Here is a 14,463-nt window from a genome sequence, read left to right on the forward strand (position 1 = left end):
TTAGTATTGTCAGGGTCTGTAGCTGTGTAGCAGGCCTCTCTCTCTGTATTGTACGGGTCTGTATCTAGCTGTGTAGCAGGTCTCTCTCTCTGTATTGTAAGGGTCTGTATCTAGCTGTGTAGCAGGTCTCTGTATTGTAAGGGTCTGTATCTAGCTGTGTAGCAGGCCTCTGTATTGTAAGGGTCTGTATCTAGCTGTGTAGCAGGTCTATGTATTGTAAGGGTCTGTATATAGCTGTGTAGCAGGTCTCTGTATTGTAAGGGTCTGTATCTAGCTGTGTAGCAGGCCTCTGTATTGTAAGGGTCTGTATCTAGCTGTGTAGCAGGTCTATGTATTGTAAGGGTCTGTATATAGCTGTGTAGCAGGTCTCTCTCTCTGTATTGTAAGGGTCTGTATCTAGCTGTGTAGCAGGTCTCTGTATTGTAAGGGTCTGTATCTAGCTGTGTAGCAGGTCTCTCTCTCTGTATTGTAACTATATTAAGCTGAGATCAGTGTTGAACACACCCAGGAAAATCAAGTAGAAATGTAATAAACTGAATATTATGCTAAATTGACATAATGGACTTTAATTTAAAAAAGCCAACTAGGAAGTCTGTGTCCTCCTATCTCCTGCTGTCCAATCATCTCCAGGGCCTTGGCGGGGGCTCCGCCTAATTATCTCAATGTAGTGGAAACACTGGGAGGGCCATGTTCTGTTGGCCGGGGGTAGCACGTCTTTCACTTCCTCCAGCAGTACCTGTGTCATTAGGTTCATGCTGAGCCCCAACCCAAGGTTACTGTGTCTTAGTTTTCTCTGCCAGGTCCCAGGCAGGGTGTTGTCTGTGTTCTCTGACCAATGCTGGGGCAGGTGTGAGGGGGCCTGCAGGTTTAGTCGTAGCCAAGGGGATCACAGGGTGGAGTTGTTTGTGTGGTGTCCAAAAACCTCCAGACTAAAGCCGAAAGTCAAGGACGCTCTCATTGACAATGAGGTCTCTCTGCATCCCAAATGGCACCATATTCCCTTTATACTGTTGACCAAGGCCCATAGGGTAGTGTACTACTGTTGAACAGGTCCCATAGGGTAGTGCACTACTGTTGACCAGGGCCCGTAGGGTAGTGCACTACTGTTGACCAGGGCCCATAGGGTAGTCCACTACTGTTGACCAGGGCCCATAGGGTAGTGCACTACTGTTGACCAGGACCCATAGGGTTGTGCACTACTGTTGACCAGGGCCCATAGGGTAGTGTACTACTGTTGACCAGGGCCCATAGGGTAGTGTACTACTGTTTACCAGGGCCCATAGGGTAGTGTACTACTGTTACCAGGGCCCATAGGGTAGTGTACTACTGTTGACCAGGGCCCATAGGGTAGTGCACTACTGTTGACCAGGACCCACAGGGTAGTGTACTACTGTTGACCAGGACCCACAGGGTAGTGTACTACTGTTGACCAGGACCCATAGGGTAGTGCACTACTGTTTACCAGGGCCCATAGGGTAGTGCACTACTGTTGACCAGGGCCCATAGGGTAGTGCACTACTGTTGACCAGAGCCCATAGGGTAGTGTACTACTGTTGACCAGGGCCCATAGTGTAGTGTACTACTGTTGAACAGGTCCCATAGGGTAGTGCACTACTTTATTTACACCTGTTCTGAAAGTCCTCAGAGTCTGCAACACCACTAAGCAAGGGGCACCACCAAGCAAGCAGCACCGTGAAGACAAAGGAGCTCTCCAAACAGACCAGGGCCAATGTTGTGGAGAAGTACAGATCAGGGTTGGGTTATACAAACAATTTGAATCTTTGAACACCATTAAATCCATTATTAAAAAAACTGCAAGAATACCGCACCACAACAAACCTGCCAAGAGAGGGCCGCCCAACAAAACTCACGGACCAGGCAAGGAGGACATTAATCTGAGAGGCAACAAAGATACCATAGATAACCCTGAAGGAGCTGCAAAGCTCCACAGCAGAGATTGGAGTATCTGTCCATAGGACCACTTTAAGCCGTACACTCCACAGAGCTGGGCTTTACGGAAGAGTGGTCAGATAAAAGCCATTGCTTAAAGAAAAAATAAGCAAACACGTTTGGTGTGGGAGACTCCCCAAATATATGGAAGAAGGTACTCTGGTCAGATGAAACTAAAATTGAGCTTTTTGGAAAATGCTATGTCTGGCACAAACCCAACACCTCTCATCACCCCGAGAACACCATCCCCACAGTGAAGCATGGTGGTGGCAGCATGATGCTGTGGGGAAGTTTTTCATCAACTGGGAAACTGGTCAGAATTGAAGGAATGATGGATGGCGTTAAATACAGGGAAATTCTTGAGGGAAACCTGTTTCAGTCTTCCAGAGAGTTGAGACTGGGACGGAGGTTCACCTTCCAGCAGGACAATGACCCTAAGCATACTACTAAAGCAACACTCAAGTGGTTTAAGGGGAAACATTTAAATATCTTGGAATGGCCTAGACAAAGCCCAGACCTCAATCCAATTGAGAATCTGTGGTATGACTTAAAGATTGCTGAACAACAATGGAACCCATTCAGCTTGAAGGAGCTGGAGCAGTTTTGCCTTGAAGAATGGGAAAAAATCCCAGTGGCTAGATGTGCCAAGCTTATAGAGACATACCTCAAGAGACTTGCAGCTGCAAAAGGTGTCTCTACAAAGTATTGACTTTGGGGGTTGTGAATAGTTATGCACACTCAGGTTCAGTTTTTTTTCTTATGTATTGTTTGTTTCACAACAACAAAAATATTTTGCATCTTCAAAGTGGTAGACATGTTGTATAAATCAACTGATACAAACCCCCTAAAATTAATTTTAATTACCAGGGGGGTGAATACTTTCGCAAGCCACTGTATTAGTAATAGAAACAATGAAAATCATAACGTATGTTCATCTCCTGTTGTGCTGTTTCTGGTTGTGAATACCTCAATTCCAGGGGGTTTCTGCAGCAAAAATGAGCTCAGGTTTTAAAGCTAATTTCCTGCAATTCTATGCATTTTTCTACGACTAATGCTGTGTTCTTTTGCATACATAATAACAAAATCAATACTGTTAAATTCAGTGTTTTGAATTTTCAGTTCTCCCTGACGGTTTTGGTGATTGTTCATTTTTAAAGACTATATTATTTATCACTTCCTCATCATTTCCACATACTTTATTTCTGGAAAAAACAATCTTCTATATATCTTTATATCTGGTAAAAAAAACGATCTATCTTATATAAACAGTATCTCTGTATTTTTATATCTGGTAATACTGAAAGCGTTTTTCATTCAGATTTTTTTATTCTCTTGAACTAGCGACAGACCCCCCTCCACCCTTCTCCCCTTCTCTCCCACTCTCTCGCCCCTCTCGCTTTCTCTCCCCCTCCCCCTCCTCACTCCCCCTCTCATCCTCTCTCCCCCTCCCCTCCTCTCTCCCCCTCTCATCCTCTCTCCCCCACTCCCCACTTTCCCCCACCACATCTCTCTCGCTCTCCCTCTCTCTCCTTCCTCCAGATGATGTCCTCTATGTGATGTGGTGTGTGTGAGGTGATGATAGTAATGACATTGGAGCTGTCAGGAACTGCTGACCCATCTGAGCTGCCTGATGGCCTGAGTGAACCAACGAGCGCAGTGTATTGGTGTTCCGTCATGCGACATCATTTCCTGTGTGAAAAGCAGTCCATTCCAGACCTCAACACATATGGAAACATGGCTTTATTTGATGTGTCAGACGTCAACAGCGATGCTGTATTAGATGGGTGTGATCTGAGGCATGGGGTGTAGGCATGGCTAGTTCTGTCAAGAGATCAGAATGACTGAAAGGAAATAAACAGTTGAGTGTTTTTCCTCAAATTGGATGAAAATCGGTTTAATAACAACACACAGCTTCAGTAATGGCTGAGTGAAGGCCTGGGGTTGTAGGAAATGGGTGATCAGCAGTACCTCTTAGTTCCCTCTCTCCTCTTGTGTCTGCTGGGAAGTGGGCTGCCTATACGATGCGTCACCAGAGAATCGACTTCTCTAAATTGAAAACATAAATCATTTTCTGCCACTTGATTCTGCACAGAAAAACACCCTAATGTAAGAGGTTGGTTTGAATCAGTTGCTATGGAAGGCATCTGGCTACCAGGTCGAAAAGCAAGAGAAAGCTAGCTGCTGCGTTTGACTGTTTGTTCTGCTGTAGAACTCATGTTGTCGTGTGATTCCGCTGTAGAACTGATGTTGTCGTGTGATTCCGCTGTATAACTCATGTTGTCGTGTGATTCTGCTGTAGAACTCATGTTGTCGTGTGATTCCGCTGTAGAACTCATGTTGTCGTGTGATTCTGCTGTAGATGTCATGTTGTTGTGTGATTCTGCTGTAGAACTCATGTTGTCATGTGATTCCTCTGTAGAACTCATGTTGTCGTGTGATTCCGCTGTAGAACTGATGTTGTCGTGTGATTCCGCTGTAGAACTCATGTTGTTGTGTGATTCCGCTGTAGTACTCACGTTGTCGTGTGATTCCGCTGTAGAACTCATGTTGTTGTGTGATTCCGAAGGAGAACTCATGTTGTCGTGTGATTCCGCTGTAGAACTCATGTTGTTGTGTGATTCCGCTGTAGTACTCACGTTGTCGTGTGATTCCGCTGTAGAACTCATGTTGTCGTGTGATTCCGCTGTAGAACTCATGTTGTCGTGTGATTCCGCTGTAGAACTCATGTTGTCGTGTGATTCCCCTGTAGAACTCATGTTGTCGTGTGATTCTGCTGTAGATGTCATGTTGTTGTGTGATTCTGCTGTAGAACTCATGTTGTCATGTGATTCCTCTGTAGAACTCATGTTGTTGTGTGATTCCGCTGTAGAACTCATGTTGTCGTGTGATTCCGCTGTAGAACTCATGTTGTTGTGTGATTCCGCTGTAGTACTCACGTTGTCGTGTGATTCCGCTGTAGAACTCATGTTGTTGTGTGATTCCGCTGTAGAACTGATGTTGTCGTGTGATTCCGCTGTAGAACTCATGTTGTTGTGTGATTCCGCTGTAGTACTCACGTTGTCGTGTGATTCCGCTGTAGAACTCATGTTGTCGTGTGATTCTGCTGTAGATCTCAAGTTGTTGTGTGATTCCGCTGTGGAACTCACGTTGTCCTGTGATTCCGCTGTAGAACTCACGTTGTCCTGTGATTCCGCTGTAGAACTCACGTTGTCCTGTGATTCCGCTGTAGAACTCACGTTGTCCTGTGATTCCGCTGTAGAACTCACGTTGTCCTGTGATTCCGCTGTAGAACTCACGTTGTCCTGTGATTCCGCTGTAGAACTCACGTTGTCCTGTGATTCCGCTGTAGAACTCACATTGTCCTGTGATTCCGCTGTGGAACTCACATTGTCCTGTGATTCCGCTGTGGAACGCTCGTTGGTTTGTTTGCAGAACACAGTTGAAAACTGAGACGTTGTTGTCAATCTCGTCATTGAAACATCTAGACTTCAACTGCCTGGCTGCCTACAGTATAGCAGACCTCATAACCATGCTTTGTTCACTCATTCATTCGAATATGTATGGCTGGTGATTTAGAGATTATTATAACCAACACAAAACGGTTTAATCAAAGTGTGTCCCAAATGACATATTTCCTTTATAGTGCACTATGTAGGGAATAGGGTTCTATTTCAGACAGGTGCCACTGTACAAGTTCTGGCATAAACTAGAATAAAATGTACATTTGTTGCTTTGAAAATTGAACCACAGTCGTTGCTGAATGTAAATTGTAGGCTTCTGAATATTCTAGTCTATTTTGAACCTTGCTGTGTGGGCAGGGAACATGCTGTTCTGATTTGAAGGTGTGATATTTTCAAAGTAGAAGATGAGAGGCAGAACTGCTGTACTTAAGTGACCTTTGATTTCTGAATATGATATCACCAAAATATATGATTTATAACACTTACTGCTCTAGATGAAGAGTGACCAGAAGCTGCAAGATGTCTATACTAAGACCTGTCTATACGACCTGTCTAGAAGACCAGTCCTGTCTATACTAAGACCTGTCTATACGACCTGTCTAGAAGACCAGTCCTTTCTATACTAAGACCTGTCTATACGACCTGTCTAGAAGACCAGACCTGTCTATACTAAGACCCGTCTATAATAAGACCTGTCTATAATAAGGCATGTCTATAATAAGACCTGTCTATAATAAGGCATGTCTATAATAAGGCATGTCTATAATAAGACCTGTCTATAATAAGACATGCCTATAATAAACCTGTCTATAATAAGGCCGGTCTATAATAAGACCTGTCTATAATAAGACCTGTCTATAATAAGACCTGTCTATACTAAGACCTGTCTATACGACCTGTCTAGAAGACCAGCCCTGTCTATACTAAGACCCGTCTATAATAAGACCTGTCTATAATAAGGCATGTCTATAATAAGACATGTCTATAATAAGACAGGCCTATAATAAACCTGTCTATAATAAGGCCGGTCTATAATAAGGTCGGTCTATAATAAGACATGTCTATACTAAGACCCGTCTATTCTAAGACCGGTCTATAATAAGACATGTCTATTATAAGACCAGACCTGCCTATAATAAGACCTGCCTATAATAAGACCTGTCTATTCTAAGACCCATCTATACTAAGACCTGTCTATAATAAGGCATGTCTATAATAAGACATGCCTATAATAAACCTGTCTATAATAAGGCCGGTCTATAATAAGGTCGGTCTATAATAAGACCCGTCTATTCTAAGACCCGTCTATTCTAAGACCCGTCTATTCTAAGACCCGTCTATTCTAAGACCCGTATATTCTAAGACCCGTCTATAATAAGACATGTCTTTACTAAGACCCGTCTATTCTAAGACCCGTCTATTCTAAGACCCGTCTATAATAAGACCCGTCTATAATAAGACCCGTCTATAATAAGACATGTCTATTATAAGACCAGACCTGTCTATTATAAGACCCGTCTATACTAAGACCCGTCTATAATAAGACATGTCTAATATAAGACCAGACCTGCCTATAATAAGACCTGCCTATAATAAGACCTGTCTATAATAAGACATGTCTATTATAAGACCAGACCTGCCTATAATAAGACCTGCCTATAATAAGACCTGTCTATAATAAGACCTGTCTATTCTAAGACCAGTCTATACTATGACCCGTGTGTAATAAGACCCGTCTATAATAAGACCCATCTATAATAAGACCCGTCTATATTAAGGCATGTCTATAAGATCAAACCTGTCTATAATAAGACCTGTCTATTATAAGACCAGGCCTGTCTATTATAAGACCAGACCCGTCTATACTAAGACCCGTCTATACTAAGACCCGTCTATACTAAGACCCGTCGATACTAAGACCCGTCTATACTAAGACCCGTCTATAATAAGACCCGTCTATACTATGAACTGTCTATACTATGACCCGTCTATAATAAGACCGATCTATAATAAGACCTGTCTGTAATAAGACCGAATCCGTCTATAATAAGACCTGTCTATAATAAGACCTGTCTAATATAAGACCTGTCTATTATAAGACCAGACCTGTCTGTACTATGACCTGTCTATACCAAGACCTGTCTATAATAAGACCTGTCTATACCAAGACCTGTCTATAATAAGACCTGTCTATATCAAGACCTGTCTGTAATAAGACCTGTCTATACTAAGACCTGTCTAGAAGACCAGACCTGTCTATAACACCAGACCTGTCTATAACACCAGACCTGTCTATAACACCAGACCTGTCTATAACACCAGACCTGTCTATAGCACCAGACCTGTCTATAAAACCAGACCTGTCTATAAAACCAGACCTTGTCTATAACACCAGACCTGTCTATAACACCAGACCTGTCTATAACACCAGACCTGTCTATAACACCAGACATATCTATAACACCAGACCTGTCTATAACACCAGACCTATCTATAACACCAGACCTGTCTATAACACCAGACCTATCTATAACACCAGACCTGTCTATAACACCAGACCTGTCTATAACACCAGACCTATCTATAACACCAGACCTGTCTATAACACCAGACCTGTCTATAACACCAACCTATCTATAACACCAGACCTGTCTATAACACCAGACCTACCTATAACACCAGACCTATCTATAACACCAGACCTGTCTATAACACCAGACCTATCTATAACACCAGACCTGTCTATAACACCAGACCTATCTATAACACCAGACCTATCTATAACACCAGACCTATCTATAACACCAGACCTGTCTATAACACCAGACCTGTCTATAACACCAGACCTATCTATAACACCAGACCTGTCTATAACACCAGACCTGTCTATAACACCAGACCTATCTATAACACCAGACCTGTCTATAACACCAGACCTATCTATAACACCAGACCTGTCTATAACACCAGACCTGTCTATAACACCAGACCTGTCTATAACACCAGACCTGTCTATAACACCAGACCTATCTATAACACCAGACCTGTCTATAACCCAGACCTAGCTATAACACCAGACCTATCTATAACACCAGACCTATCTATAACACCAGACCTGTCTATAACACCAGACCTATCTATAACACCAGACCTGTCTATAACACCAGACCTGTCTATAACACAGACCTGTCTATAACACCAGACCTGTCTATAACACCAGACCTGTCTATAACACCAGACCTGTCTATAACACCAGACCTGTCTATAACACCAGACCTGTCTATAACACCAGGACCTATCTATAACACCAGACCTGTCTATAACACCAGACCTGTCTATAACACCCAGACCTGTCTATAACACCAGACCTATCTATAACACCAGACCTGTCTATAACACCAGACCTGTCTATAACACCAGACCTATCTATAACACCAGACCTGTCTATAACACCAGACCTATCTATAACACCAGACCTGTCTATAACACCAGACCTGTCTATAACACCAGACCTGTCTATAACACCAGACCTGTCTATAACAACAGACCTATCTATAACACCAGACCTATCTATAACACCAGACCTATCTATAACACCAGACCTATCTATAACACCAGACCTATCCTATCTATAACACCAGACCTGTCTATAACACCAGACCTGTCTATAACACCAGACCTGTCTATAACACCAGACCTGTCTATAACACCAGACCTGTCTATAACACCAGACCTGTCTATAACACCAGACCTGTCTATAACACCAGACCTGTCTATAACACCAGACCTGTCTATAACACCAGACCTATCTATAACACCAGACCTGTCTATAACACCAGACCTGTCTATAACACCAGACCTGTCTATAACACCAGACCTGTCTATAACACCAGACCTGTCTATAACACCAGACCTGTCTATAACACCAGACCTATCTATAACACCAGACCTATCTATAACACCAGACCTGTCTATAACACCAGACCTGTCTATAACACCAGACCTGTCTATACACCAGACCTGTCTATAACACCAGACCTGTCTATAACACCAGACCTGTCTATAACACCAGACCTGTCTATAACACCAGACCTGTCTATAACACCAGACCTATCTATAACACCAGACCTATCTATAACACCAGACCTTCTATAACACCAGACCTGTCTATAACACCAGACCTGTCTATAACACCAGACCATGTCTATAACACCAGACCTATCTATAACACCAGACCTGTCTATAACACCAGACCTGTCTATAACACCAGACCTGTCTATAACACCAGACCTGTCTATAACACCAGACCTGTCTATAACACCAGACCTGTCTATAGCACCAGACCTGTCTATAACACCAGACCTGTCTATAACACCAGACCTGTCTATAACACCAGACCTGTCTATAGCACCAGACCTGTCTATAACACCAGACCTGTCTATAGCACCAGACCTGTCTATAACACCAGACCTGTCTATAACACCAGACCTGTCTATAAACACCAGACCTATCTATAACACCAGACCTGTCTATAACACCAGACCTGTCTATAACACCAGACCTGTCTATAACACCAGACCTATCTATAACACCAGACCTGTCTATAACACCAGACCTGTCTATAACACCAGACCTGTCTATAACACCAGACCTGTCTATAACACCAGACCTATCTATAACACCAGACCTATCTATATCACCAGACCTGTCTATAACACCAGACCTATCTATAACACCAGACCTGTCTTGAAGAAGGGTTTTCTCATTATCAGCTGGTGTAATTAGTCTTTATTAATAGTTAACATGTGTTATTACAATATTATGGAGAGGACTGTACCTGAAGGTATGAGCTGTTATTGTGCCCCTTGGTTGGTTGACTAACCTGTATCATGTTTGACCAGCTCTGGGGTGATGTTTCCCCTAGCAACAAATGTAGTATCAGCTTCCCCCAAATCCTAACCTTAACCATTAGTGAGGAAAACGCTAAACCAACCCAATATCAGCAATTTCCCATTACACCCCATGACACAGCTCAGTCAACACTGGTTGGCTCACCTTTGTGTTGATCTCTCCTACAGGTGGTCTCTCTGGGGAAGAACACCCGTGGATACCACTACATCCTGTCGAACCTGGTGAGTCAACACTAGATACTAGGCAGCATCTCAAATTGCATGCTATTCCCCATGCAGTGTTCTACTGGGCTCTGGTGTAGTGTACGATGTAGAGAGAAAAGTGCGATTTGTATTAACTCTTTAGTTCATACTTCTAAGAAACAGTAGGTCAACCTTTCTCAATATCTCCTTGATTCCTTGATTCCTTGCATCCTCTCTCCTTGCCTCCATCTGGAGAACAGGGTTTGTGAACCGTGATGATGTCATTACTTTACTATTCTACCTTTTGGATATAGTGTCTGATCTGTTGTAGTCAGAGGGTTAAAGTGCGAAATGGAAGTGTCAGGTTGACTCCTATATTATCAAGACTGGTTTAAGATGAGAACAAGGGGCCATCCATCCCTCTTGTCTCCTCTCTTCTCCTCTTCTGCTTGTCACTCTCCCCTCCACTGTGTCCCTGACTTTAGAATTCCCCATTATGCAAAATTCACGGACACGTGTCCTTGTTCTCCATAACACGACGCTGCATTCTGAAACGAACAGTTTGACCATGGAAAGAAAGCTGACACGTTTCCATGTGGCAGTGTGTAATCTGCAGGCTTGCCATGTTGTTGTACCGTATCTTAGGGCTGAAGATAAAATAGTTTTCCATTCTGTGACTATTCATTACCTTGTGGGGTCTAATACTCCTCACTGAGTTACTTTGAGTAGCTAGATGTATTGAGTTACTTTGAGTAGCCAGATGTATTGAGTTACTTTGAGTAGCCAGATGTATTGAGTTACTTTGAGTAGCCAGATGTATTGAGTTACTTTGAGTAGCTAGATGTATTGAGTTTACTTTGAGTAGCCAGATGTATTGAGTTACTTTGAGTAGCTAGATGTATTGAGTTACTTTGAGTAGCTAGATGTATTGAGTTACTTTGAGTAGCTAGACATTTTGAGTTACTATTGAGTAGCTAGATGTATTGAGTTACTTTGGGTAGCTAGATGTATTGAGTTACTTGGGTAGCTATGTATTGAGTTACTTTCGAGTAGCTAGATGTATTGAGTTACTTTGGGTAGCTAGATGTATTGAGTTTACTTTGGGTAGCTAGATGTATTGAGTTACTTTGGGTAGCTAGATGCATTGAGTTACTTTCGAGTAGCTAGATGTATTGAGTTACTTTGGGTAGCTAGACATATTGAGTTACTTTGGGTAGCTAGACATATTGAGTTACTTTCGAGTAGCTAGACATTTTGAGTTACTTTCGAGTAGCTAGACATTTTGAGTTACTTTGAGTAGGTAGATGTATTGAGTTACTTGAGTAGCTAGACGTATTGAGTTACTTTGAGTAGCTAGATCCTTCCTCATGACACTTGACAGCCTAAAATGCACTTTCAAGGTGATTCACTGAACATTTTCTTGAAGCTTTATTCTTTTGGGGCGTGAATTCCCTCTGTTTCTCTGTCTCTGTCTCTCGGTCTCTCTCTTCCTGTTTCTCTCTCCCTCTGTTTTCTCTGTCTCTGTCTCTCGGTCTCTCTCTTCCTGTTTCTCTCCCTCTGTTTCTCTGTTTCCTGTCTTCTCGGTCTCTCTCTTCCTGTTTCTCTCCCTCTGTTCTCTGTCTCGTCTCTCTGTCTCTCGGTCTCTCTCTTCCTGTTTCTCTCCCTCTGTTTCTCTGTCTCTGTCTCTCTCGGTCTCTCTCTTCCTGTTTCTCTCCCTCTGTTCTTCTCTGTCTCTGTCTCTCGGTCTCTCTCTTCCTGTTTCTCTCCCTCTGTTTCTCTGTCTCTGTCTCTCGGTCTACTCTCTTCCTGTTTCTCTCCTCCTGTTCTCTGTCTCTGTCCTCTCGGTCTCTCTCTTCCGTTCTCATCCCTTTGTTCTCTGTCCTCTGTCCTCTCCGGTCTCTTCTTCCTGTTTCTCTCTCCTCTGTTTCTCTGTCTCTGTCTCTCGTCTCTCTCTTCCTGTTTCTCTCCCTCTGTTTCTCTGTCCTCTGTCTCTCGGTCTCTCTCTTCCTGTTTCTCTCCCTCTGTTTCTCTGTCTCTGTCTCTCGGTCGCCTCTTCTCCTTTCTCTCCCTTGTGTTCTCTGTCTCTGTCTCTCGGTCTCTCCTCTCTTCCTGTTTCTCTCCTCTGTTTCTCTGTCTCTGTCTCTCTCGGTCTCTCTCTTCCTGTTTCTCTCCCTTTGTTTCTCTGTCTCTGTCTCTCGGTCCTCTCCTTCCTGTTTCTCTCCCTTTGTTTCTCTGTCCTCTCGGTCTCTCTCTTCCTGTTCTCTCTCTCTGTCTCTTTGGTCTCTCCTCTTCCTGTTTCTCTTCCCTGCTGTCTCTCGGTCTCTCTCTTCCTGTTTCTCTCCCTCTGTCTCTCTCGGTCTCTCTCTTCCTGTTTCTCTTCCTCTGTCTCTCGGTCTCTCTCTTCCTGTTTCTATCCCTCTGTCTCTCGGTCTCTCTTCCTGTTCTATCCCTCTGTCTCTCGGTCTCTCTTCCCTGCTTCTATCCCTCTGTCTCTCGGTCTCTCTTCCTGCTTCTATCCCTCTGTCTCTCGGTCTCTCTCTTCCTGTTTCTCTCCCTCTGTCTCTCGGTCACTCTCTTCCTGTTTCTCTCCCCTCTGTCTCTTGGTCTCTTTCTTTGAATGCCTTTTCTCTTTCTTTCCCTCTCTGTCTTCCCCCCTTTCTCCCTCCATCCCTCTCTCCTTTCTCCCTCCCATCCCTCTCTCCCTGTCTCCCTCCATCCCTCTCTCCCTGTCTTCCCTCCATCCCTCTCTCCATGTGCCTCCCTCCATCCCTCTCTCCCTCCATTCCTCTCTCCCTCCATTCCTCCTCTCCCTCCATACCTCTCTTCCTGTTCCCTCCATACTTCTCTCCCTGTCTCCCTCCCTCCCTCTCTCCCTCTCTCCCTGTCTCCCTGTCTCCCTCTCTCCCTCCACCTCTCTCTCCCTCCATCCCTGTCTCCCTCCATCCCTGTCTCCCTGTCTCCTGTCTCCCTCTCTCCCTCTCTCCCTCCACCCTCACTCCCTGTCTCCCTCTCTCCCTGTCTCCCTCCATCCATCCCTCCCTGTCTCCCTCCATCCATCCCTCCCTGTCTCCCTCTCTCCCTGTCTCCCTCTCTCCCTGTCCTCCCTCGCTCCCTGTCTCCCTCTCTCCCTCTCTCCCCTCCATCCCTCTCTCCCTTCATCCCTCCATCCCTCTCTCCTGGCTCCCTCTATCCCTCTCTCCTTCTTATCCCTCTCTCCCTACATCCCTCTCTGCCTACATCCCTCCACACCTCTCTCCTGTCTCCCTCATCCTCTCTCCCTGTCTCCCTGTCTCCCTCCATCCCTCTCTCCCTCCATCCCTCTCTCGCTACAATCCCTCCATCCCTCTCTCCTGGCTCCCTCTATCCGTCTCTCCCTACATCCCTCCATCCCTCTCTTCCCTCTATCCCTCGCTCCTTCTTATCCCTCTCTCCCTACATCCCTCTCCCCTACATCCCTCCATCCCTCTCTCCCTGTCTCCCTCCCACCCCTCTCTCCCTGTCTCCCTCATCCCTCTCTCTCCCTACATCCCTCCATACCCTCTCTCCTGTCTCCCTCTCATCCCTCCACCCCTCACTCCCTGTCCTCCCTGTCTCCCTCCATCCCTCCCTCCCTGTCTCCCTCTCTCCCTGTCTCCCCTGTCTCCCTGTCTCCCCCTCTCCCTGTCTCCCCTCCATCCCTCTCTCACTCCATCCCTCTCTCCTTCTATCCCTCTCTCCCTACATCTCTACATCCCTCCATCCCTCTATCCTTCTATCACTCTCTCTCCCTCATCCCTCTCTCCTTCTATCCCTCTCTCCCTACATCCCTCCACACCTCTCTTCTGTCTCCCTCATCCCTCTCTCCCTGTCTCTCTCCCTCCATTCCTCTCTCCCTGTCTCTCTCCCTCCATCCTCTCTCCCTGTCTCTCTCCCTCCATTCCTCTCTCCCTCCATTCCTCTCTCCCTCCATTCCTCTCTCC

General features: G+C 44.9%; 1 protein-coding gene across 3 annotated transcripts in view; it reads left to right on the forward strand.

Annotated features, from left to right (window-relative positions):
* Positions 1-14,463, forward strand: part of LOC109905923 (glutamate receptor 3-like) — a 238,939-nt gene that overhangs the window by 145,968 nt on the left and 78,508 nt on the right. For all 3 annotated transcript variants that reach the window (XR_004202980.1, XM_031789639.1, XM_031789638.1), the window contains exon 5: positions 10,490-10,543. Coding sequence is in view for 2 of the 3 variants with exons in the window: in XM_031789639.1 (XP_031645499.1) it covers positions 10,490-10,543 (54 nt within the window). In the remaining variant the exon portion in view is untranslated. The remainder of the gene's footprint in view (positions 1-10,489; positions 10,544-14,463) is intronic.

The sequence above is a fragment of the Oncorhynchus kisutch genome, linkage group LG15 (genome assembly GCF_002021735.2).
Source record: "Oncorhynchus kisutch isolate 150728-3 linkage group LG15, Okis_V2, whole genome shotgun sequence".
Taxonomy (NCBI): Eukaryota; Metazoa; Chordata; class Actinopteri; order Salmoniformes; family Salmonidae; genus Oncorhynchus; species Oncorhynchus kisutch.